The sequence below is a fragment of the Geotrypetes seraphini genome, chromosome 3, assembly GCF_902459505.1.
Source record: "Geotrypetes seraphini chromosome 3, aGeoSer1.1, whole genome shotgun sequence".
NCBI lineage: Eukaryota > Metazoa > Chordata > Amphibia > Gymnophiona > Dermophiidae > Geotrypetes > Geotrypetes seraphini.
Genome location: NC_047086.1, coordinates 97,220,594 through 97,247,965, shown reverse-complemented (window position 1 = coordinate 97,247,965; position 27,372 = coordinate 97,220,594). Strand labels below are relative to the sequence as shown.

Here is a 27,372-nt window from a genome sequence, read left to right as displayed (position 1 = left end):
TCCGTTCCCCGTCAATTCTGACGTCGGAGAGGTTCTGGGCCAGCCAATAGCTGCCTGGCTAGCCCAGAACTCCTCTCTGATGTCAGAATTGGCGTCGGGGAGCAGAATGCTGGTCAGTGCAATGCTTCTACAGGGAGAGCTTGGGGCGGCGGCGGCTTGGGGGGCCTGTTCCCCAATAGCGGCGGCGGCAAACCTAGTAGCTTGAGGGCCTGTTCCCTGATGGCGGTGGCAAACCTAGTGGCTTGGGGGAGGGTAGGGAGAAAGAAAGAAAGGGAACAGGCAGGGAGATAGAAGGAAGGGGGGGGCAGGGAAACGAAGAAAGAAGGGAGTCAGAAAGAAAGGGGGAACAGGGAGTCAGAAAGAAAGGGGACATAGAGAGAGAGAAAGAAAGGGAGTAGGGAGAAAGAAAGAAAAAGTTGGGGGAGGGAATGAGGTCTGTAGGAGAAGAAGCATACAGGAGGCTGAAAGAAGAGAAGAAATATTGGATACACAGTCAGAAGAATAAAGTGCAACCAGAGACTCATGAAATCGACAGACAGCAAAGGTAGGTAAAATGATTTTATTTTCAATTTAGTGATCAAAATGTGTCTATTTTGAGAATTTTATATCTGCTGCTATATTTTGCACTATGGCTCCCTTTTACTAAACCGCAATAGCGTTTTTTAGCGCAGGGAGCCTATGAGCGTCGAGAGCAGCCCTGGGCATTCAGCGCAGCTCCCTGCGCTAAAAACTGCTATCGCGGTTTAGTAAAATGGGAGGGGGTATATTTGTCTATTTTGTATGGTTGTTACTGAGGTGACACTGCATAGAGTCATCTGCTTTGACCTCTTTGAAAAAACCCCGTAATATAAATGATAATTAACATTTTCTCTGCATAAAGCATGCTTTGTGTGTGTGTGTGTGTGTGTGGGGGGGGGGTTAAATTTTATTGTTGGTAGATCATTTTGACTTGGTCATTTTAAAAGTAGCTCGCAAGCCCAAAAAGTGTGGGCACCCCTGGTCTTGATTGTGAGATCTAGAAGAGAAGCATCCTTCAGTGGTTTGAATGGGGCCTCTCCAAGGCCCTGTAAAACAATGTTAAGATTCCATGAAGGGAAAGGAAGATGCAAGGGAGGCCGCAGATGAAGCGCCCCCTCATAAATCTGGTCATGTCCAGATGAGCAGTAAGTGAACTGGCATCTCTGCGTGCTCGAAAACATGAAAGGTCTGCAAACTGAACTTTAAGTGAGGCCTCTGCCGGACCTTTGTCTAAGCCCTCCTGAAGAAAAGCCAGTAATGCCAGTCAAGCTTCAGATAATTAATCGACCAACGAGGAATCCACTGCCCCTGAATGTAATGGTCCCCACATTGAGCAGCCCAATCCAACAGGCTGGCATATGTTATCCATTCTGATATCCGAAGAAGCCTGCTTTGGTGGAGAGCCTCCCCCTGAAGCCATCAGCTCAAGCTGCTGTGAGCTGGCTCCATCCAGGGGAGCAGCATCTGAAGAGGATGACGCTGTGGAGACCACAAAGAGGACTGGAAACCTGCCATCGGTAACAATTATACTCACATAAAAGTGAAATCCCCCACATAGCCCATTTGCTGTTTGGAAGATACTTCAGTCTGGAACAGACATGTCAAACTCTGGCCCATGGGGTAATAAAATTTGGCCCGCCAGACAAACAAACATTTTTACTTAGGCTGGCCCGCCAGCACATTTTTTTTTACCCAGGTACAAGTGGCTTCCCGGTCTCATTAAAGCAGCCTGTGTGAATGCGCTAGTCCCACCAGATGAAGACTCCCCAGCAGAAGGCACACACACTGTGGAGTTGGCGGAAGTGTGATTCCCCAAGCTTCTGCTGCTCCATCCTTCGCGTATGCTATGATTGTGCAACTTGTGCAGACTGGCAGAAGAGGAGCTGTGTCAAAATCGTCAAAGCACATTCCCTCTGTCCCGCCCTCCTCTGACATATGGGATCGCGGCACAGGGAACATGCTGATGAGGCTACGGCAGGGCTCTGATTTCGATGCAGCTCCTTTTCCTGCCAGTCTCTGCACAAGTTGCATAACCATAGCATACGAGAGGGATGGAGCAGCAGAAGCTTGGGGAGACACACTGCTACCAGTTGCAATGTGTGTGCCTTCTGCTGGGAGGTCTTCATCTGGCAGGACTAGCACATTCCCATCAGCCACACTAATGGGGCACTCGTTTTGGGTGTGCATGAGGCCACTGCTCCCTCACCCCCACCCCCAGCTGCCTGACTTGAAGCAACTCCAGCGTTAATTAGTCCATTAGACCAGCAGCAGAAGAGATGAGAGGTGTTCATCTGCAGATAGAGAGCAGATAAAATACATCAAGAGGGGAAAGGAAGAAGAAAGAAGGAGACCCTGGCAAGCGAGTTATCAGAAGACAACCAGAGCCTGGGACCATAACACGATTTGAATAATGACCCGACACAAAAGGTAGAAAAAATAATTGTATTTTCTGCTTTGTGATTAAAATATGTTGGAGAGGATGTAACACTATACTTCTACTAAGATTAAGGGGTCCTTTTATTAAAGTGCGTATTTAGCGTTCACTAAATTGGTTAGTGTACCTTAATAAAAGGACCCCTAAGTATCTTAATTAAAAATTCAGCCCACGATTTAGCCTTTGTTTTAGATTTCGGCCCCTTATGTGATTGAGTTTGACACCCCTGGTCTAGAAGGAGAAAAACCGAGGCAGAAATCGGCAGGCGATTCAGATAAACTGAGCAAATACAGAGGACGGGCTGTATTGAATCCTCCAGAGACTACCAAAAAGATTACTAAAGGTAAGAACCTAATCTTCCATTCTGGTACATCCCTTCTGGATTCAATACTCAACGTGATGTAACAAAGCAATGGGATTGGCTAGGGAGTTGGCCCCCGATATAAGCAAGTCTTGATACCTAAAGAAGCCACTTCAAAAAACTTTTTCTATATAACTTCCACTCTGCGATCCTGGAAGTCCTTAAGTACTACTCCACCATCGCTAGGGAGGGCCACGGGCCAGGTAACCTGCGCCATGGTGGCATCCACCTTAGGTTGCTCAAAAAACTGCCGAAAATCAGGACCCAGCAGATAAACATAGAAACATGATGGCAGATAAAGGCCAAATGACCCATCTAGGTCTGCCCAAAAAGCCTAACCATAGCTTTAGAGAGCTGGAAAGAGCTATCTGGGGTAACCCATTGTTCCATAACCAGACCAAGGATGGCATAGAAAAAAAAAAAGAAGAGCAGCACATTAGAACATCCATGACAGAACACTGTGACATGGAAGATGGAGATTCCAATATGAGCTCTTTCAGAACATCAGTAATAAAATTGTGGACAGAGCCATGCTTAAAAGAAGTAGTATGTGAATGGAGGGGTCTTCCCCCACAAATTCAGACTCTCAGGGCCACCAAAGTTTCTCTGTGAAGCAGCAGTCTGGCTCCACGGGACTGTGCCTTTTTCTTCAACAAAGGACCATGCAAAGGGGTCTCACAGCACTCAAGCCACACACACAAAAGAGTTTGCACGGATTGCTTGCAGAAATTGAAAATGCAGGGGGTTCTAATTCACTCTCTAAGGTAGGAGGAGCACATGCTCAGAAAAGTTTTTGGATTTCTGCAACTCCCAGATTGTGGGAAGAGATTGAACACCTAGCATACTGAATCAGAAGGGACGTAAAAGAATGAAGGTTATGGCCTAGCTCACTACATTTAGAGCAAGAGAGAAAGTTTAGTGAATCAGGTTTATAAGGGTGATGTGACTTCCAAAGTGAAATGAGGGGAGGTATACTAATGCATTGCTTACCTTCTCTTTTTCTGATGCCACAAGAGAAATAGCCAGACCCATTCTGAAACAATCCAAAAACAAACACACACAAAAAAAGACATGAAATACATTTTTCCAAATAGTTTTTAACACAAAAATCAGAAAACTAACAATAACTTATGTTTCTATGAGGGAAATGGTGGGGAGGAAGCTCAGAAACATCTTTAGGATAGAGACTGTGGGACCCTGGACCCTATTCAGGGACACCCTGCAGGAAGCACAAAGAATGTACGTCCCCAGTTTCAGGAAAGGCTGCAAGAACAAGCGATCAAAGGACCCGGTTTGGATGTCAACTGAAGTAAAGAGGGCAATAAATGACAAAAAAGTATCCTTCCGGAGATGGAAAAAGGACCCAACGGAGGAAAATCACCAGGCGCACAGGAAATGCCAAAAGGAATGCCACCGAGAGGTTAGAAAAGCGAAAGGGGAATACGAAGAGGGGCTGGCAAGGGAGGCGAAAAACTTCAAGGCATTCTTCAGTTACGTAAAGGGGAAGCGACCAGCGAGAGAGGAGGTGGGGCCGTTGGACGATGGGGATAGGAAGGGAGTGATTAAGGAGGATAAAGAGGTAGCTGAGAGGTTGAACACGTTCTTCTCGTCGGTTTTCACGAGCGAAGACACATCTAATATACCGGACACAGAGGAGCTCATGAGTGGGGAACAGGCCAAAAAATTGGAGCACATAGAGGTAAGTAAGGAGGATGTCCTCAAACAGATAGACAGGTTAAAATGCGGTAAATCACCGGGCCCAAACGGGATCCACCCAAGGGTTCTGAAGGAACTAAGACAAGAAATAGCGGGCACAATCCAGCATGTTTGCAACCTATCCTTGAAAACTGGTGAGGTACCAGAGGACTGGAAATTGGCGAATGTCACACCTATCTTCAAGAAGGGATCGAGGGGTGACCCCAGGAACTACAGGCCGGTGAGCCTGACTTCAATTATAGGGAAGATGGTGGAAGCTATGATCAAGGACGGCATTTGCGAGCACATCGAGAGGAATGGCTACTGAGAACAAGCCAGCACGGATTCTGTAAGGGAAGGTCATGCCTAACGAACCTTCTGTACTTCTTTGAGGGAATAAGTAGTCAGGTGGACATCATTTACCTCGATTTTCAAAAGGCTTTCGACAAGGTGCCACATGAAAGGCTGCTTAGAAAGCTGTGGAACCACGGGGTGGGAGGGGATCTGCACAGATGGATCAAGCACTGGTTGTCGGGTAGACTGCAGAGGGTCGGAGTGAAGGGCCAATATTTTGACTGGCGGGGAGTCACAAGCGGTGTGCCACATGGATCGGTGCTGGGGCCGTTACTCTTCAACATATTTATCAATGACCTGGAAAAGGAGGCAAAGTGCGAGGTTATAAAATTTGCAGACAATACCAAACTGTGCGGCAGAGTTAGGTCCAGGGAGGAGTATGAGGACCTGCAAAGGGACCTGGACAAGCTGGAAGACTGGGCAAACAAATGGCAAATGCGCTTTAACGTGGAAAAATGCAAGGTCATGCATATAGGGAAAAAGAACCCGTTGTTCAACTACAAATTGGGGGGGGGCATTGTTGGGAGACAGCAGACTTGAGAGAGACTTGGGTGTGCTGGTGGATGCATCACTGAAGCCATCTGCACAGTGCGCAGCAGCCTCGAAAAAAGCCAACAGGATGCTGGGCATCATAAAGAGGGGCATAACAACCAGGACGCGGGAAGTCATCATGCCATTGTATCGAGCGATGGAGCATCCACATCTGGAATACTGCGTTCAGTATTGGTCGCCGCACCTCAAGAAGGACATGGCGGTACTTGAGAGAGTCCAAAGGAGAGCAACGAAACTGGTAAAAGGGCTGGAACACTGCCCATACGCCGAGAGGTTGGATAGGCTGGGGCTCTTCTCTCTGGAAAAAAGGAGGCTCAGGGGAGATATGATAGAGACCTTCAAGATCATGAGGGGCATAGAGAGGGTGGATAGGGACAGATTCTTCAGACTGAAGGGGACAACAAGTACGAGGGGGCATTCAGAGAAACTGAAGGGAGATAGGTTCAAAACAAATGCAAGGAAGTTTTTTTTCACCCAAAGGGTTGTGGACACTTGGAATGCGCTACCGGAGGAAGTGATCAGGCAGAGTATGGTACAGGGATTCAAACAGGGATTGGACGGATTCCTGAGGGATAAAGGGATTGTGGGATACTGAGGGAGGAGCTGGGATGTAACACAAGTATAGAAAGCTAACCAGGTAATAAGTATAGAAACCCAACCAGGTCGTGCATGTGCAAGACCGGAGGGTTAGGACTTCGATGGGAAGATAGGACTTCAATGAGAAACCAAGGTGGCAAGGGAGCCCCTTCTGGTGATTCAGACAGGTCGTGACCTGTTTGGGCCGCCGCGGGAGCGGACTGCCGTGCAGGATGGACCTATGGTCTGACCCGGCGGAGGCACTGCTTATGTTCTTATGTTCTCAACATACCTTTCAGCTCTACCAACTCGTCCAATGCGATGAACATAGTTTTGCTTTTCATCAGGAAGAGTGACATTGATAACTGCATAGAAATGAGAAAGTTCACCCAACAGGTCTGAATATGGCAATAGGTCAAAATTTTGAATCTATTAAGTATAGTAGTTTCTTTGGCAAACTCAAGAGCAGTCAACCATATACTAATGAATTCACTTACCATATGGGACACCACGGATATCAATCCCTCTGGCAGCTACATCAGTACAGATGAGGAACCTTGCCTCTCCTTTCTAATGAAAAAGGGGTATAATTTATGTCAGAGCATAGCTTAAAGCTCCAAATGGGAAACATTGCACATACAGCACCAACTCCACACTATCAGACTATGCTATTTTATTTACATATTTATAAGCTGTCCATCTTGTGAAATGATAAGCAAGGAATATTTATAGAACTCAAATAAAAATTTTGATCACTACCAAATATGCACATCACAAAAAATAAACCTCATAACATTTAAGAATCACATGATCTCTAAAAGAAGCACATCACTGCACACAGATAAGACTTCAGTCTCTTCTTATACAATCACATTAGTCTCTAAATCAGTGTATCGCAAACTGTATGCCGCAGCACGGCAGATTTCAGGTGTGATGCCAGACACTGGTGAGGAGACGAGGCAACTGTGCTGGCTGATTGCTTACAGGACATGCCACTCGCAGCAAGAGGCATGTCCTGTAGGCAGCCAGCTGGTGCCAGTGCATCTCCTCTCCACACCTCTCCTTCTCCAGTGCACACCCCCCCCCCCGGTAACAGAAGGCTCAGGGATGTGGCTGGAGGGCATAAGCTAATGTATGGACATCAATGTGATGTTACACATGCGCATGACATTGCATCAATGTCCACACTTTTCTGGATGTCCTCCAGCCACAGCCCTGTGTTTAGTGTGCCGCGGCTTCAAAATGTTTGTGGCACGCTGCTCTAAATGTTCATGAAGGTGAAATGCATAACACCCTTTTCAGCCAGCTATTGATAAGCATGTGATTATTTAACGGTAATACAAGGTTCACTAACTGAAGGGCAACAAAAAAAATTACTCTGGCTTAATCCCAACTAATTAATATTACAAGGTTCTTATCCTGTGATATTTGTTTAGGGAAGGGGTGTCAAAGTCCCTCCTCGAGGGCCGTAATCCAGTCGGGTTTTCAGGATTTCCCCAATGAATATGCATTGAAAGCAGTGCATGCACATAGATCTCATGCATATTCATTGGGGAAATCCTGAAAACCCGACTGGATTCCGGCCCTCGAGGACCAACTTTGACACCTGTGGTTTAGGGCATGAATGTCTAGAATAGGCCGAAGGCCTCCAGTCTTCTTTGGTATCAAGAAATACTTTGAGAAGAAACCTGATCCTTCTCCTAAAGTGAACAGGTTCTACTGTGTTTAGCTGGAGAAGGGCCAAGAGTCTTCCTAGCTCTGTAGCACTGATATCTGGTTCTCTCCTGCAAATCAAATTTTCTGCTAAGATCCTGGGAGTTCTTTTTGACTCCTTGCTTTCTTTTAAGGACCAGATCAGCTCTGTGATTAAGAAATGTTTTTTCAATCTACGCATGTTGAGGAAAGGTAGACACTTTTTTCAACAACACCACTTTTCCATTTTGGTTCAATTGATTATTCTTTCTTCTCGATTATTGTAATGCCCTTTACCTCGGTATCACAAAAACCTGTCTCTCCAAATTACAATTGCTTCAGAATACTGCTGCCATGCTGATTTTTGGAAAGTATAAGTTTGATCATATGACACCACTGCTCTTCAACCTTTACTGGCTTCCGGTGTATTTTAGAGTCCAGTTCAAGTGTGCCTGTGTTTTTAAAATGCTTCTTGGTATTTTTACTCCCTTATCCTTTATCTTGGCATCTTTATAGATTCTCTTTTGCAAGAGGCAATCAACAACTTAAACTTTTCTGCCCATCTAGTAAAGGTATCAAAAGAACCAAGATTTTTGGCCTCTCTCTGTCATAAGAACAAGAATTGCCGCTGTTGGGTCAGACCAGTGGTCCATTGTGCCCAGCAGTCCACTCACGCGGCGGCCCTTGGTCAAAAACCAGCGCCCTAACTGAGACTAGCCCTACCTGCGTACGTTCTGGTTCAGCAGGAACTTGACTAACTTTGTCTTGAACCCCTGGAGGGTGTTTTCCCCTATGACAGACTCCGGAAGAGAGTTCCAATTTTCTATCACTCTCTGAGTGAAGAAGAACTTTCTTACATTCATACGGAATCTATCCCCTTTCAATTTTAGAGAGTGCCCTCTCGTTCTCCTTACCTTGGAGAGGGTAAACAACCTGTCCTTATCTACTAAGTCTATTCCTTCAGTCCCTTGAATGTTTCGATCATGTCCCCTCTCAATCTCCTCTGTTCGAGGGAGAAAAGGCCCAGTTTCTCTAATCTTTCACTATACAACAACTCCTCCAGCCCCTTAACCATCTTAGTCGCCCTTCTCTGGACCCTTTCAAGTAGCATCATGTCCTTCATGTACGGCGACCAGTGCTGGACGCAGTACTCCAGGTGAGGGCACACCATGGCCCAGTACATTGGCATGATAACCTTCTCTGATCTGTTCGTGATCCCCTTTTTTACCATTCCTAGCATTCTGTTCGCCTTTTTTGCCGCTACCGCCACACATTGCATGGATGGCTTCATCGACTTGTTGATCATAACTCCCAAGTCTCTTTCCTGGGAGGTCTCTCCACGTACCGCCCCGGACATCCTGTATTCGTGCATGAGATTTTTGTTACATGCATCACTTTACACTTATCCATGTTGATGCCCATTCCTCAAGCCTGATTATGTCATGTTGCAGATCTTCGCAATCGCCCTGTGTCTTCACTACTCTGAATAACTTTGTATCGGCCGCAAATTTAATCACCTCACTCATCATACCAATGTCTAGATCATTTATAAAGATGTTGAAGAGCACGTGTCCAAGCACCAAGCTCTGCGGCACCTCACTGGTGATGTTCTTCCAGTCCAAGTATTGTCCATTTACCCCCACTTTCTGTTTCCTATGATCCAGCCAGTTTTTAATCCACGTGAGTATTTCACACTCGATTCCATGCCTCGCAATTTTCCGAAGTAGTCGTTCATGCGGAACCTTGTCAAACGCCTTCTGAAAATCCAGATATACAATGTTGACCGGGTCAGCAAGTTCGTCAAACATGATCTGCCTTTGCTAAAAAGCGTGCTGACTGGTCCTCATTAGCCCGTGCCCATCATGGTGATCAATGATGAGGTCCTTTATCAGTGACTACCATCTTTCCCAGTACTGAGGTCAGACTAACCGGTCTGTAGTTTCAAGTTCACACAACTTTGGAATGATCTTCCACTTTTCCTGAGAAGTTCTGGTTCCCTTTCTTCTTTTCGTAAGGCTTTGAAAACTGTTCTGTTTACTAAACACTTTGGCAATTAATCCTTTTTTGAGATCCATTCAATATGTTTCTTTTATCTTAATCTAACTATTGGAAACCGAGTCAAGCTCTCTTAGATTGAAGTCTCGGTATACAAAACCAAGTATTAGATTAGAATGTTGAAAGAACACGATGGCAATACATTTTTTTAGTCACGGCACCACGGCATTCATTTAAGAGAAAAACATTTTCTTAATAGATTTAAGAGTAAGCTAAAATGCTTTCTTTTTAAGGATGCTTTTTGACCTTTAGGTTTGGATAATGCCTCCAACTTTCATCTTCTGTTTTCTTTTGCAAAGATAAAGTTCCAAACTCATCATTCTTTTTCTATTTACTATTCCAACTACCTTATTTACTTCCCAATCATTATTTTCTCCTCTTCCATTTCTCCAAACCCTTCCTTTTGTTTTTCCCTTATCTTCTTTCCTATCTGATATTGTATTTCTTACCCCCCTCTCCCATCGGCACTGTAAATACTGTACATAAAGTCCACGTCTTATTTGATGTACTCTCTGAATGTTGTAAAACTTTTTAGCTATGTTCATCGTTTAGAAGTATGATTAAGCAAATTTTAAATAAAACTTCAAACTTGAAACTTTTGGTGGGTGGTTTGGAGGTGTTTTGATTACGTGTAAGGCATAGCTCTGAATGTCTCCATGCAAAAAGACAGAACCCGGAGTGCCTTTTTGATACCTTTCAGATCCAAAACGGGCCGAAAAGACCCATCTTTCTTGGGCACCATGAAGTAAATGGAATACCTGCTCGTGCCAAACTCCCGAGGAGGCACTGGAACCACTGCTTTGAAGTCGAGCAATCTTTGCAGTGTGATGAAAAATCAAGCCACCTGACAAGGAGAAGAGAGCAAACAACCTGGCAAGGACCAGGAAAACTCCAGAGCATATCTGTCACGAATCACCTCCAGGACCTACTGATCCATTGTGAACTTGGCCCACCCCTGGTAAAACTCCTGCAACCGGGCACCCACAGGCACCAGGGGAAGGACGTGCAAGGAGTCACTGGGCCAGGTGGGCAGTGGAAGGGCCATCGGTGGAGTCACAATACTCCCCCCAGCGGGAACCCCGAAAGGACTGCATGCACTGAAAGAAATGGCCCTTGGAAGGAAAACTGGAAGGAAAAGAAGCCGCCCTCGACCAGAGCAGTAACAATGAAAATCCCGCAAGTGCCCCAGGGCAACACCACCCCAAAAGGGAGGGTGAGAATGGTCCTCAGGAAGACAGGGCACCTTAGAGTCAGTCAATGCCTGAAACAACTCATCCAAGTTCTCACCAAACAAGAAAGAACAAGAAGGGAAATTTAGTAAGCTTTGCTTTAGACGCCGCATCCGCCTACCAACTCCGGAGCCACAGGGTACAGCGTGCAGCAACCCCAAGAGCCATGGACTTGGCCAAAGCCTGTAGTAGATCATACATGGCATCCGAAAGATAAGAAGCACCCAGCTCAATCTTAGCAACTTCCTGATCCACCAAAAACCAGTCATCCAATTACCAGTCAAGAACACGCTTGGACCACCGGAAACAAGTCTGGGCCACATCGCAGCCTGGACCGCCAGGGCAGCCACATCAAAACTCTGTTTAAAGAGAGACTGCAGCCAATGATCCTTTAAGTCCCGTAAGGCCGAGCCACCCTCAATCGGCACTGTATGCCAATGCGCGATTGCCAAACCCACCGCTTCCACAACAAGAGACTTCAAGGTATCCCTATCCCCATCGGGGATCGGATATAGCCGAGTCATAGACTGCACAAAATGAAAAGGTGTTTCTGGCGCCTTTCATTGCATGAGCACTATATCTTGGTGCATAGGAAAAGAGCGGGAGGCAAAGTGGATCCCTCAAAGCAGGAGTCCACCACACGCAGGGGGTCCTTTGTGTCTTCCTCAAAACACAACACAGACTAAACCTGAAGAATAAGCTCTTGTAGCTCCCCAACTAAAAAAAGTGTACCATCATCATCCTTGCCAGCTGGCGCCTCGGAAAAACACAGGCCAGTGGCATCTGTCCTCCCCCAAGAGGATCCTGGACTTCCAACAAGGGGTCCAAGTCCTCCTCAGGAGAAAACGCATCCCCAAACAAAAAATCTTTGTCCCACAAGACCCGTGGCAGCTTGGATGAAGATTTGGGGGGGAGGAACTAGGCAGGAGCTGACATTGAAGGGGGCCAAATGGGGGTAGACGCGGGAGGCAAAAGCCCCCCCTCAAAAAAAAAAAAAAAAAACAACCCCAAACCCCTGGGGAAGCAACAGGATCCCCCAGCTGCATGCAAGTACGCTTTGTACATGGTCAAAACAAAATCCAGAGCAAACCCTCCTGGCGACAAAGCAGGACTCGCTGCCAAGGCAGGAGACCCAGCAGACACCTTCTCCAAGACAGGGGAAAGTCACCTGAGGCTGCAGACAAGGTGGCAGAGTTTTCCGCCAAAACTGGCAAAAAAAACCAGCTGAAAGAAATCTCCCCCAAGGCCTGCAGTGACAAAGAGGCCTGCCTAGACCCAGCTGCTAAAGCAGGCAAGACAGCAGCCACGTTAAGGGAGTCCCCAGCACTATCGGCAGTAAAGGAAACCTCCTTTCCCTGACCGTTGGCAGCTGGGGAAATCCCTGTATGGGTGGTAGGAGAAGCCTAGGCTTCCCCACTGCCTGCTGCCAACTTGCAGCACATGCACAAAGGGGACCCTGTTTGCCAGCACCCGAAGCCGGCAAGAATCCTCCTTCGCGACGGCCGGTGCACTTTGTGCACACACTGGCCTCATCGACCACATGCTGGGAGCACAATAAGCACTTTTTCCTTTTAAAAGTGTTAATTGCGAAAACCGCTACAAGAACAAGTGCCGGTTAGCAATTAAAATCAATTTACTATAACTAAAGGCTTCCCTTCAGACTCTGACTCCTGTCATATGCAGGAAATTTTCAAAAGTCTGCTTATTCAATAACCATGGTGAGGAAAGTTGAGGATAAAATAAGGGGATTATATTTTTAAGGCAAGGAAAAGGCCAATAGGAAAATATTAGGGCTAATGATGCAAAACAATGGGTCCAGAAATAGCGAGTAATGCCCTATATGTTTAAGGGATCACATGGGAATGTAGTGCATGGAAATTCCCATATTATAATCAGAAAACTTTCAAAAGCTCTAAGGCAACTTTATCATAGCACCATTGTATCAGGCCACCTCCCACTTATGGAGCTAATTCATTCTGATCGTCAGATAATGTCTTATCCCAAATATTATCCACTCTTCTATTACCTTAAATCTTTCCAAATTTTGTTTTCTTTCATGGGGTTTTCTGTCACTGTGCAGGCATACACATGAAAATTGGTGCCCTTTTCTATCAGGACCTGCAAAGAAATGTCAGGCAACAATTACAGGGAAGAGATGGGAAAACACACCACATTTTAATTTCTAAGACAAATGGAATCCATTTAATGCCAAGGTTTCTTTAAACAAATAAAGCAGGCAATTACACACACTCACTCCTTCACCTCTACCTATTAAACATTAATTCCTTACAGAAGAATGAATTTTCCCATCCCGTCTTTGGAAAAAAAAAGGAGGGGGAATACGATAAAGGCATTAAAATACCTCAGAAGCAAAATACACAGAAGGCAGGCCACCTTCAATTGAATGTAGGCTCTGAAATGAAGGGCAAAGCTTGATGGTGAAAGAAGACAGAGGAGTAATCTAAGGAAACACTTCTTGATATTAAAAAAAAAAGGTGAAGGATGCATGAAACAGGTTTCCCCATGGAGGTGGTGGAAACAAAATTCAAGAGGGTATAGGACTAGTCAGAGGATCTCCAAGGGAGAAGAAAAGATAATAGAGTTTAGCAGATTGTATCGGGTGAATACTAACTAGCCATATGGTTCTTTAACTGGCATCATTTTCTCTATTTCTAAAATAAAAGGTACATTTTAAAGTACAAGAAAAATGCAACTTACCTCCTCCTTGTTGGACAAGATATTGTTCTAGGTTATCACAGTCTAGTTTAGTTCTGCAAAATATAATTGCTTGATCCATCTTGTGTTCTTTGATTGCTCGAATAGCATATTCTCCCTTCAAAATTTTAATGGCTTCAGAATACATTTCTGAAAGTAAATCAGAAAAACATTTTCAATCCTATAATCAGTTTAAGGTTATGTGTAACTACACTGTAAATTTTGGGGAATATTCTTAAGATTTTCCATGGCTAATGTATCTATACATGCATAAATATGTAGTTTGAATACTAATCCTTCTCCCTACTACAGGTATAAGCATGCAACAGCTTCATAAGTTGTAAAAAGTAAAAGGAGTTAGGTAAGGGATGAAAAGCCACACAAATTTTATTTTGAAATTCCCAGATTTGACAATGTACCTAACTTCCAAATTATCTGCAGACTGAGTATATAGTTATATGCAAATTTTTAGCCACCACTGGTCAAACTGTATTTCAATGATTCTCTTAAGTCCTTGATCTTCTCTCCCAGTCTTCAAAGGCCATCAACAAAGCAGGTTCTCGAGATATTCCTTTTTGTTTTATAAATCTTTATTCATTTTCTTATGTTACAAGTGTTTTAAATAAATTCATTATAAACTTGAATAAACACACTTGATTAACTCATGAATTAATATCAAATTTAACATTTCTTTAGAAAATCAATATTTTATAAAGTTATAATATTATGCAAGAGATTCAAAATTTATATAATTATTATTGAATATAATAATCCCCCATCCCTCCCTCCCTCCCAATAATACAGAATGAGAAATCTTTATTCCTTTTCATATGTTACTTCCAGAAATATAAAATTCATACTAATATTTCAAAAATCTAAATTTATATAATTATTAGTTTATATAATAATATCCCATCCCCTCCCCTCTCCCTTCTATACAGTAATACATGAATAAAATTTTTAAAATGCTATTCTTTCCATATTTCATATTATATAATCAAGTGTTATTATATTATATAATATTTAGAAATATGATCCCCCTCATTTTCTTCTAATCAAATTCTATACATGGGAAAATTAATCATTCTTTACAATATTCAGTTAATGGTCTCCATATTTTTTGAAATTTACTTATATGTTCTTTTTGTGTTGCTATAGTGAGCTCCATTTTGTATATATGGCATACAGAATTCCACCAGAATGTATAATTTAATCTGTCATGTTTTTTCCAATTGAATGTGATTTGTTGTATTGCTATTCCAGTTAAAATAAATAGAAGTTTGTTATTACTTGATGATATTTGACTTCTTGCTCTCATAGTTGTTCCAAATAATATGGTATCATATGTCAAGGCTACCGGATTTTCCAACATCCTATTTATTTGGGGCCAAATTGATTTCCAGAATGATAAGATAAATGGACAGAAGAATAAAAGATGGTCTAATGTCCCAATTTCAACATGACAATGCCAGCATCTATATTCCTAATGAAGATGCATGTGAGATTTTCATACAATATATGTAGTTGGCATGCAAATTTTTTTTCATACATATTCATTAGGGAGATACTGAACATTGCCACTATATGGATAATCTATGGTTTCTGCTCATGCTTTGCCTTTCATGTTCTGCCACATATGTAATGGAGGAAGGGTTCCCTTGGTTTGGGGCAGCCTACTAATTAAACAGATAGAAACAGAGCAATGTGACCTTATTCTGCTCAGCCAGTAACAATGTGGTTTTTTTTTCCCAATTCTTTATTCATTTTTTCATCTTACACCAAGTGAACAATATTACATCAATTACCGTATTTTCACGCATATAACGCGCGCGTTATACGCGTTTTTACCTACCTCGCGCGTTATACAAAATTTTTTTTACATAGTTCCCACCCCGCCCGATGCCCGATTCACCCCCCCCAGCAGGACCGCTCGCACCCCCACCCTGAACGACCGCTCGCACGCGCTCCCACCCGCACCCGCATCCACGATCGGAGCAAGAGGGAGCCCAAGCCCTCTTGCCCGGCCGACTCCCCAACTCCCCTACAATATCGGGCCAGGAGGGAGCCCAAACCCTCCTGGCCACGGCGACCCCCTACCCCCCTCCCTCCAACGACCGCCCCCCCCAAGAACCTCCGACCGCCCCCCCAGCCGACCCGCAACCCCCCTGACCGACCCCCACCCCCCTTCCCCGTACCTTTGGTAGTTGGCCGGACAGACGGGAGCCAAACCCGCCTGTCCGGCAGGCAGCCAACGACGGAATGAGGCCGGATTGGCCCATCCGTCCCAAAGATCCGCCTACTGGTGTGGGGCCTAAGGCGCGTGGGCCAATCAGAATAGGCCCTGGAGCCTTAGGTCCCACCTGGGGGCGCGGCCTGAGGCACATGGGCCCAACCCGACCATGTGCCTCAGGCCTTCGGCTGTTGAGAGGGAGCTAATGTCTCTCTCTAGGAGGTTTACGTCTTAGGAAGTCATAAGAGGCAGTTGGTGCTTTCCTGATGAAGCCCCTTGTTAATATGTGGGTGCGAAACGGAGATCTTCCGTAGAAAACGAAAACAACAGGATTAACATAGAAAATAAGCTAAGAAGTCCTGAATTAGATGGAATGGGAATAGAACAGCACGAGAAAGAAATAAAGAAAAAAAGCTAAGTAATCCTGATTTATTTGGAATGGTGAAGCATTAAAGAATATAGATTTTAGGATTAATTTATAAAGAAAATAGTTCAATAACTAAATAATTTAAATGCACAAATCATAGGCATAGAGATAAGATACGGGACCGATGATAGCTCACGGTATCAGCCAGTGGCTTTGAAAAATAACTCAGGCTTCTGGTAGTGAGCACTTGAGACCCCTGTTAATCTCTAACTAACCTGTGTCAGTGCATAAAGATTTGTGCGACAGCGCATTTACGTGAGTGGATAGTGAGAGTCACAAAGTTTACAGTAGAGGTGACAAAATAATAATAAACCAATAATGTAGCAATATATCCCCCTTCCCCATTATTCTAATTATACTTTTAGTGTATAAAGGTGTCTACTCATTACAATGTGCCTCCTGGAATATAGATTACATTGCAACACCCCAAAATGTGGTATCGGGCTCATCTCCCAGCCACCTCTGTGGTTTTGATGCCCCCAGATATTTCATCTCCTTACCAACTCATCTGCAAACAGCAGCTTCCCTTCAAAGGGAAGCACGTCTGATGCATCAGTCAATATCTACTGCCAAATTCTTGACCCATAGAATGTGCCCGAGACCACAACCGTTATATGTCCTACTAAGGTTCTCATAAGATCATACAAAATATCTACTATATATACCAAACTTGTCTCCAGGCAAATTACTCTCCTCAGCCTTCGATTCTCATTGTCTCAGGTACAAAACTTAGATTCTGAGCCCTCCAGTGACAGAAAAAAATACCTGTAGCGGAATGCACACTGCTTTGCTAATATTTGGTCTTGTAGGCAGTATATAAATAAATAATTGTCCTGGCTGTCCAACTGTTCAGTCACGTTGGTCCTGCAAACTGCCACTTGAAGCTCCAAGGCCACCAATTCAAAGGTTTTATTCAAGAGGGTTTCCAGTTTCTGATCCTGGATATTCTTCAAAGACGCTCAACCCTCCATGTAGATGGTGGCATCCACCATTGGCTGTCTCAGCTTTTTCTTTTTTTTGGACACGAGAAAAAAGGAGTTTCCCCATAGTTCCACTGTGTGTCCCAGTCTTCCCAAGATTCCAGACAGGGTGGGTCTCTTAGCCTGCACAAACTCCTCTCTGATTATTCAGCCCTGAAACCTTCAGTGTGTCCAAAGTCCCTTCAGATAGCCTAAACAAAAACTCATAAGGGAGCAGTAGAACAAACTCTAGGGGTTTGCTTCAAGGCAACATTTTCCCTTGTAATAGCCATTATGTCCTATAATGGAACAAAATTGTACCATAGAATCTGCACCCAGATGATCATAGGCCTGCATTCTATCCTTATGGAAAGGGCCCACGCCCAGTACATTTTAACTGCTATACTTGGAGCAGCAGGAGGGAGTTCCTGTTTTCAGCTCCTATTGGAGCTGGCACTATTCTTTTTGTACTGCAAGGCATGACTAAAACAATATTGTGCTACCTTACTACCTGTGCTACAGAAAAGCACAGTTACTTACCATAATAGGTGTTATCCAAGGACAGCTGGCAGATATTCTCAACATATGGGTGACATCATCCACGGAGCCCCGATGCGGACAGCTTCACAAGCAGACTTGCTTGAAGAACTTTTAGAAAGTTTGCGAGTGCCTTTCTGCCCGAGGTAGGGCACGCGTCTCCTCAGTTCAGATAGCAAGCTAAGAAGCCAACCAGGGGAGGTGGGTGGATTGTGAGAATATCTGCCTGCTGTCCCTAGACAACACCTGTTACAGTAAGTAACTGTGCTTTATCCCAGGACAAGCAGGCAGCATATTCTCAACATATGGGTGACCTGCAAGCTAACCAGAATGGGATGGTGGGAGTGTTGGCAATTCAGGAGAATTAATTTTGTAATACTGCCTGGCCAAAGTGGTCATCCTGTCTGGGAAAATAATCCAGACAATAATGAGAGGTGAAAGTATAAACTGAGGACCAAGTGACAACTTTGCAGATTTCCTCAATAGAAGTAGATCTAAGGAAAGCTATGGATGCCGCCATGGCTCTAACTTTATGGGCTGTGACTTGTTACCCTGTAGATGCAGTCTCCAGCCTGAGCATAGCAGAAAGATGCAAGCAGCCAACCAGCTGCAGATGGTGTGCTTGGAAACTGGATGTCCCAACTTGTTTGGATCAAAGGAGACAAAAAGTTGAGGAGAAGATCGCTGTGGCTTAGTCCTTTGCAAGTAGAAAGCCAAAGCACGCTTACAGTCCAGAGTATGAAGAGCTGTTTTTCCAGGATGAGAATGAGGCTTTGGAAAAAACACAGGCAGAATAATGGCTTGATTGAGATGAAATTCTAAAACCACTTTAGGTAAGAATTTAGGATGAGTACGGAGGACCACCTTGTCATGATGGAATACTGTGAAAGGTGGGTCCGTTACTAAAGCTTGTAGCTCACTGACTCTGCGAGCAGACGTGAGAGCAATGAGAAAGACCACTTTCCAAGTGAGATACTTGAGATAAGCCAAAGACATTGGTTCATATGGAGGCTTCATCAATTGAGCAAGAACAAAATTGAGATCCCAAACCACTGGAGGCGGTTTGAGAGGTGGCTTGACATTGAAAAGTTCTTTCATGAAACTGGAAACCACAGGATGAGCAGAGAGGGGGTTCCCTTCTATAGGCTGATGGAAAGCAGCAATTTCACTGAGATGGATTTGAATGGATGTTGATTTGAGGCCTGATTGAGATAAATGCAACAGGTAATCCAAAACTAAAGACAAGGAGGTAGACTGAGGCTCCTTGTGATGACTGGTGCACCAAGCAGAAAACCTAGTCCATTTCTGGTTGTAACATTGCCTAGTGGTCGTCTTCCTGGAAGCCTCTAAAATGTCCTTGATAGATTGAGAGAACTGTAGATTGGCAGTTATGTTGAAAGGTACCAAACTGTCAGGTGCAGATTGCAGGTTGGGATGAAGTAGAGAACCCTGACTCTGTGTAAGCAAAAACAGAAAAACTGGTAGAAGTAGTGGCTCCCTGCTGCTGAGTTGAAGTAAAAGGGAGAAGGTTGTCTGGGCCACCGAGGAGCTATGAGAATCATGGTGGCATGATCGTGTTTGACGAGTGTCTTGAGAATGAGAGGGAATGGAGGAAACACATACAGGAATTTGCTTGTTCATTCCAGAAGAAACTCATCTGCCTCCAGGCATTGAGGAGAGTAGATCCTGGAGCAAAACTGAGGCAGCTTGTTGTTGTGGGGAGACGCAAAGAGATCTATTTGAGGAGTTCCCCACTGAGAAAAAATGTGATGGAGAGGCGATGAATTAAGTGTTCATTCGTGAGGTAGTGGAAGAAGACTCAATTTGTCCGCCAGACAGTTTTTCTCCCCTTGAATGTAGACTGCTTTCAGAAAGACATTGTGAAGAATTGCCCAATTCCAAACCTTCTGAGCTTCTTGGCAAAGAGGGAGGGATCCTGTTTCTTCCCGTTTCTTGACATAGTACATGGCGACTTGATTGTCTGTATAAATGAGGTTTATTTGATCGTGAAGAAGATGCTGAAAAGCTTTGAGAGTGTTGAAGATCGCTCTGAGTTCCAACAGATTTATGTGACTCTGAAAATCTGTGCTGGATCAATGTCCCTGAGTACAGAGACCATCGAGATGAGCCCCCCAAGCGTAGATTGAGGAATCTGTTGTGAGGACCTTCTGATGAGGGAGGCGTTTGAAACAGTAAACCTCTGGAGAGATTGGAAGAGAGCATCCACCAGTGGAGAGAGTGTTTGAACGAAGGAGTCACTGTAATGTGCTGAGAGAGAGTGGATCAGAAGCCTGCGCCTCAGAAGCCTGCGCCCACTGAGATGCCAGGGTCTACTGAGGAACTCTGAGGTGAAGTCTGGCAAAAGGAGTCACGTGAACTGTAGAGGCCATGTGACCTAGTAGAACCATCATGTGTCTCGCTGAGAGTGAAGTGAGGGATGATCCTTTGAGGCAAAGGTAAATGAGAGCATCCTGATGTTGTGGAAGGAATGCTCTGAGGTGCACAATGTCCAGTACAGCTCTGATGAACTGAGGGCTGTAGCTGGGATTTTGGAAAGCTGATTTCGAACCCCAATAGTTGGAGGAACCAAATAGTCCGTGGGATCGCTGAGATGGTGCATCTTTGATGAGCCAGTCGTCCAAATAGGGAAAAACCTGGAGACCATGGCTATGCAGAGCTAATGCCACCACAACTAGGCTCTTGGTGAAATTCCTGGGAGATGATGCCAGGCCGAAAGGCAGCACTCTGTACTGAAAATGATGATATCCCATCCGAAATCTGAGGAACTTGCGAAAGGCTGGATGAATGGGAATGTGAGTGTAAGCCTCTTTGAGATCTAGAGAGCATAACCAATCATTGTGATCTAGAAGGGATACAAGGATGCTAGAGACAGCATCCAAAATTTATCTGACAAGAAATTTGTTGAGAGCTCATCCAGAATAGGTTGCAGATCCCCCGTCTTCTTCGGGACAAGGAAATAATGGGAGTAAAACATCGTGCTCTGCTGTTCCAAAGGAACCTCCTCGATGGCACGGAGACAAAGCAGAGCTTGAACTTCCTGAAGAAAAAGGGTGGTCTGGGATGGATTGGAAGGATATTCTCTTGGGGGAAGATCTGGTAGAACCTGGATGAAGTGATGAGAGTAACCTTCCTTGACGATTGTGAGGACCCAGAGGTCGGATGTAATCTTTGAAAGAAATGATGGAGACGACTCCCTATGGGAAAAATAGCGGACAGAGGCAGAACGTTTGAGGTTATGCTCTATGTTAGATGGTCAAAAGACTGAGATGCCTTGGGTTCAGCAGGAGTCTGAGGTTTATGCTGCCGTTGCTGCTGCTGTGGTTTCTTAGGAGGTTGCCTTCTAAAGATAATGCCTCTTGTATGATGGAGGAGGCCTATAACCCTTAGAGGTGGAAGGCTTCGGCTTTAGTCTGATGATGGAGGCAAATGATTTCTCATGCTCAGATAAGCGCTTTGTAGCTGCCTCAATAGAGTCATCAAACATCTCATTGCCCTGCATGGGATGTTGGCCAGATGATCTTGTAGATTCGGGTCCATATCCACGGTGCAGCACCAGGCTAGATGGCGCATTGCCACCAAGAAAGTAGTGACCTTGAAGGACATCTTAAAAGCGTCATATGCATCCTGGACCATATGCATGCGAAGTTGACCTAGAGTGCAATGCATATGCTGGAACTCTGACAGGCAATGTTCTGGGATGTACTGGAAGAAATTGGGCATAGCATTGACCCAATATTTGAAATATGATATAAAGACAATGTTGTAGTTTAAAATTCTACTTGTCATCATGGTCCTTCCCTCTCGGCCAGGTGGGACTGTGGCATAGACCTTGGCTGGATTGGTTCTTTTCAACGAAGACTCAACGAGAAGGTATTGATGGGATAATTGACACTTTTCAAATCCCTTACAGTGGATCATTTTATATCAAGATTCCAGTTTTGCTGGGACAGCAGGAACTGAATATGGTGTATCAAGATTTTTTTTTTTGAAAGTTTGAGTGAGAATGCCATTCATGGGTAATTTTAATGAATCCCTAGGAAGATTAGGTATACCCGGTTCTTCAAAATACTCCTTAGAGAATTTTGAATCAGACTCCAAAGTAATGTTAAGGTCTTTTCTCATTTGGCATAGAAATTTAGTAAAAGACACCGAAGAAGAGGGGTGGCCCTGTTGAGGCAAAGTTGAACAAGAGCCCCTCAAAGTACCTCGCATAGCTGAGAAAGAAGGTGAAGCCTCTCTGGAATACCTGAGGTCTGAATCCATAGGCAAAGAAGCCAAGGAAACACCACTTCTGGAGGGAGCTGGAGAAGCGGAACATTTCCTTTTGGAAGAACCAGCTGATAAAGAAAACCTCACAGGAGAAGAACGCAACTGATGAGAATGATGTAGTTCTGAAGTAGATTTCCTCTAAAATGAAGAGGGTTGCCTTGAGGAGTCTCAATGCCTTGAGAAACGAGGTCTGTCTCGAGAGATGGTGTAGAGATGAGCTGTGCCTCAGAGAACGAGGTGGTGAACTCGAATCCAGCCTCGAAACCAGCCTCGAAGAAGGCAGTGCCTTATGCGTAGAGGTAGGGCTGGAAGTTCGAGATCGAAGTTGAGTCACTGATAAGGATTCAGCTCCTTGTGCAAATGTATCTCGAGGCACTCGCAAAGACTCAACTCCTTGCATAGAGTGTATAGATTGATCTCAAGGCACTCTTAAGGACTTGACTCCTTGTATTACTGCTGAGTGCTCAGGCTGGACTGCAGGAAGCAAGGTCGAGGCAGGAGTTAATTTGGCTTGCACGCTACCAAACTCCTTACGCAGAATAACTTCCAACATACTCTGCAAAGCCGGCACAGAGACCACTGGATCTGGTATTATTGGTGTGGCTATGAACTCCAAGGAAGATGACCTCGAGGAAGAGTGTTGCCTCAATTTTGAGACACATTTCCTGGATAACCTCGGACTCACCGGGACTAAAGGTGGCATGTCCGTAGGGGTTGGCTTAGCTATCTTATCTGATGGAGACATCAAAGATAACTGCGCCTCAGGGGAAGATTTAGCTGATTTCCCCGAAGACGAAGATTCCCCATTGAGGAAGGTTTGGTTGAGGTCAAGATAGAAGATTTTGGCCCCGTAGACGACTTTGCTGGATTTGAGGTCGGGCTCGGAATCAGGGTCAAGGCCTTAAGTAAAGGACGATCCATTCCCCCGAATATTTTTTCAATCTGAATTTGACATTTAAGGGCTCGATTTTGAAGTGTAGCACAGTGGGTGAACGACTCTGGACGATGATCAGGTCCTAAATACTGTACGCACCACTTGTGTGGGTCAGTGATGGAGATCGCGCATTGACACCGGCTATACTTCTTGAACCCTGTGACCGGCCGGGACATGGAATGTAACACAGCCATGGCAAAAACGAAGCCCGCAGGCCGAAGCTGTGGAGTAGGCCCCACCGTGAGCAAAAAAACAAACAAAACTTTAAAAAAAAAAAATGAAAATGAAACGCGCAAATAAACACAGCGACCCTGTAAAGAAAAACCATGAGCCACAGTGAGAGAAGGCACAAGTAGAACTAACTCTCGCACAGAGCCTTGAAACGAGTGATTCTCAGCTCCGCGGAAAACTTAGAACTGAGAAGAGGCTCGCCCTACCTCAGGCGGGAAGGCACTCGCACATGCACGGTGCGGCAGTCACAAACTTTCTAAAAGTTCTTCAAGCAAGTCTGCTTGTGAAGCTGTCCGCATCGGGCTCTGTGGATAATGTCACCCATATGTTGAGAATATGCTGCCTGCTTGTCCTGGGATAGTGTTATATCAAATGCATGGCACTACCCCTTCTCCCTCTTGAAGGCACTAGTCTCCTGAAGCCCTCTTCAGATTTTTTTTTTTTTTATATTCTTTATTCATTTTTTCATCTAACAACAAGTGCAACAAATATTAACAGTTAAATTTATACAATATTGTGACCTGGGGTGCTATGGAAGCGGAAGAAGGCAACAAGCCACACTTGAGGGACTGAAGGATGGGAAGGTGTCGCCAAAACCTACAAGGAACCCAGCAAGATCCTCTAAGCCGTTCAACAGAGGTACAAACAATTCTGCAGAGCCCAACAGCAAATCTCACCAGATGAGTTCAAAGCAAGCTGCATTTTACATTCTTTGCCATCTGCTGGAGACAGGATACTAGTGAATGCAATTTACAAGGCGCCCTTAAAGGGGTGTGGCTCACAAAATCTTGTCCTGTGTCCTTGTCTTCTGGTTGGCGACATAGCCCACCAGTTCTGAATCGATCTGGGGAACAACAAGGAACCTTAATTTCCATTAGAACTTTTATTGTAATGAAAAAGCATTAGCCTCTATAGCGCAACAAAAAAGACAGTGGGAACAGACAATGAACAAAATCCACTAGAACCAGGAGGATAAAAATGAAGCCTTCTTTACTTCAATCCAGGACATACAGTAATAAGGACCCGACATAGTACTATGTTTTGGTGAACACAAATGCCTGCATCAGGGGTCACTGTATCTCAAGCTTTGCAAAGAAAAACTACTTTTGCAAATAAACAAATCTGCTTAACCTATAGATTTGTGCCTTTCCTCACCATATGTTGCTTGACTTCAGACTTCAACTTCTGTGTCTGCATCTATAGTGCCACATGAACTTTGCAATAAATAGCTCTAGTTTGGTTGCAGTATTTATGAATGCAAGAAACGTTTATCACATATATAGAAACATAATATTATTACCTGAACTATTAGCACCAGGTCTTGTGTTATCCTTTGCATGGACGTCATCAGTCTAAAAATAAAAACCACAATTAGCAACCTGTAGGCAAAATCAGAACTAGACACCTAAAAATAAACAACAAAAAAAGACCATTTCTTGCAGCTATTACAGATGGGTAAGATGGCTTGGGAAGTGCAAAAATACTTGCAACATTACCACCACAGGCTTTATGCAGACTGCTGCTGAAACAATCATTCTTCAGTAGTCAGACAAAATGTAGCAAACAGACTTGTATCTGCTATCATAATACAGATAATCAGTAACTCAAAATTCTGGCCATTTTAGAGAATGTTCCATTGGAAAAAAGTACTACACATTCTCACAGAGTTACATGCAAAATGTCTGAATTTGCCAATGTACTTTCTAGTGTATAACTTAACAAAAAAACATCTTCTTTGGGGTACAAATAAGATGAAAAGACAAAGAAAGAAACTCACAAAGTAGAATGACAACAAATTAAATTAACATCTGGCAGCCTACCCTAAACTAAACCTTAGGTTTGTATACCGCGCCATCTCCACAAGCATAGAGCTCGGCACAGTTTACAGGGTTAGGTTGAAAAGGAGCTACAATGAAGGGTTTATAGGAAAGGAGCTAGGAAGATAAAGAGGGACAGGGTACCAAAGAGCGGGAGGTATTAGATTTTTGAAAAGAGCCAAGTTTTCAGGTGTTTGCGGAAGGATTGGAGGGAGATTGAAATTCTGAGCGGGGATGTGAGGTTGTTCCAGAGTTCTGTGGTTCTAAAGGGGAGGGATGTTCCTAGTTTTCCTACGCGGGATATACCTTTTGCAGAGGGGAATGATAGTTTCAGTTTTTGGGAGGATCTAGTGGAATTAGGGTTAGAGGAGTTCCAGAAGAGTGGGATAACGGGAGGGAGGATGCCATGTAGGATCTTGAAAGCTAAACAGGCACATTTAAAGAGGACTCTGGAGTGAACTGGGAGCCAGGTAAGGAAAGACTTGAAGGTGGTGAGAGCGTAGAAAGGCAGCCACCACAATCAGACATTTGGTGAATACTCTTGGAGAGGAGGCAAGACCGAAGGGCAGCACCTTGTATTAGTAATGACAATGATGGATCATAAAGCGGAGGTACTGTCTGGAGGCCAGATTGACCGGTATGTGAGTATAGGCCTCTTTGAGATCTAGGGAGCATAGCCAGTCGTCCTGAGTGAGAAGAGGGTAAAGAGTGGCCAGAGAAAGCATTCTGAATTTCTCTTTGGCCAAGCATTTGTTGAGATCGCGAAGATCTAGGATGGGTCTGAGATCTCTTGTTTTCTTGGGGACTAGAAAATAACGAGAGTAGAATCCCTGTCCCTGCTGATCTAGAGGAACCTCCTCTATGGTGTTCAGAAGGAGGAGGGATTGAACCTCTTGAAGAAGGAGGGAAGAATGAGGAGTGTTCAAAGCAGACTCTTTTGGTAGACCGTGAGCAGGAAGAGTCTGAAAGTTGAGAGAGTAGCCGTGGCGGATGATGTTTAGGACCCACTGATCCGAGGTGATGGTTTCCCAACGGCTTATGAAATGAGTAAGGCGTCCTCCTATGGGCAGCAGAAGATGAGTAGATGGTGGGATGCTGGCTATGTCCTGGAGAATCAAGTCAAAAGGGTTGTGAGGATTTTTGTGGAGGAGGAGGCTTCACTTGCTGTTGCTACTGAGCTGGTCTAGCATTTTGCCTCGGTTGTTGCCTCTGATGCCTGGATTGTTGAGGAGCCGGTGGCAGAGGACGAGCCACAAATCGACGTTGGTAGGCCGATTGCTGGCGGAAGGGCCTGGTGGGTGGGGTCTTCTTTTTTGTTTTGAGGAGAGTATCCCACCTAGTTTCATGAGCCGAGAGCTTTTGGGTAGTGGAGTCCATGGATTCCCCAAACAGCTCATCCCCCAGGCAAGGTGCATTAGCCAGTCGATCTTGATGATTGACATCAAGTTCTAAAACTCTGAGCCAAGCCAGTCGACGCATGGCCACTGACATAGCCTTGGCTCTAGAGGTCAGCTCAAAGGTGTCATAGATCGACCTGACCATGAACTTACGAAGTTGTAAGAGCGATGAAGAAGTTTGGCGAAAAGCAGATCTTTTTCGGTCAGGGAGGTATTTTTCAAAGGTGGACAAATTCTGAATGAGATGCTTAAGGTAGAATGAAAAGTGGAAAGCATAATTCCCTGATCTATTAGCCAGCATCGCATTCTGATATAATCTTTTGCCAAACTTATCCATGGCCTTACCTTCTCTGCCAGGAGGGACAGAGGCGTATACACTAGCTCCCATGGATTTCTTTAAAGTGGACTCCACCAAAAGAGATTCATGAGGGAGCTGTGGCTTGTCAAAGCCCGGAATAGGTATGACCTTATATAAGGAGTCCAGTTTGCGGGGAGCTCCTGGGACAGTCAAAGGTGTCTCCAGATTTTTGTAGAAAGTCTCTCGTAGTATATCATGGAGAGGCAATTTCAGAAATTCCCTTGGAGGCTGGTCAAAATCCAACGCATCGAGGAATGCTTTGGATTTTTTGAATTCAGCCTCCAATGGAATAGAGAGGGAGTCACACATCTCTTTAAGAAAAGAGGTGAAAGAGGTTGCATCAGGCTTAGAGGATGGATCTAAAAGAGAAGGATCCTTATCCCCCGATGAACACTCCCCCTCAGAAAGAAGAGGTTCCTCTGAGTCACCCCACAGATCAGGGTCCCTTACTTGAAAGCTGCGGTCCCGGGATTCCGGTATGGAGGGTTCTAGGTGTTGAGTTTTGCAAATC

At 44.6% G+C, this 27,372-nt stretch overlaps 1 protein-coding gene across 1 annotated transcript in view; it reads right to left on the bottom strand.

The window, feature by feature from the left end:
* DDX1 (DEAD-box helicase 1) overlaps positions 1-27,372 on the bottom strand; it is a 194,657-nt gene that overhangs the window by 12,103 nt on the left and 155,182 nt on the right. The window contains exons 18-23 of the mRNA XM_033936340.1: positions 24,590-24,641; positions 13,685-13,831; positions 12,993-13,084; positions 6,488-6,560; positions 6,283-6,355; positions 3,804-3,846 (exon numbers count right to left, since the gene is read on the bottom strand). Of these exons, the coding sequence (XP_033792231.1) occupies positions 3,804-3,846; positions 6,283-6,355; positions 6,488-6,560; positions 12,993-13,084; positions 13,685-13,831; positions 24,590-24,641 (480 nt within the window). The remainder of the gene's footprint in view (positions 1-3,803; positions 3,847-6,282; positions 6,356-6,487; positions 6,561-12,992; positions 13,085-13,684; positions 13,832-24,589; positions 24,642-27,372) is intronic.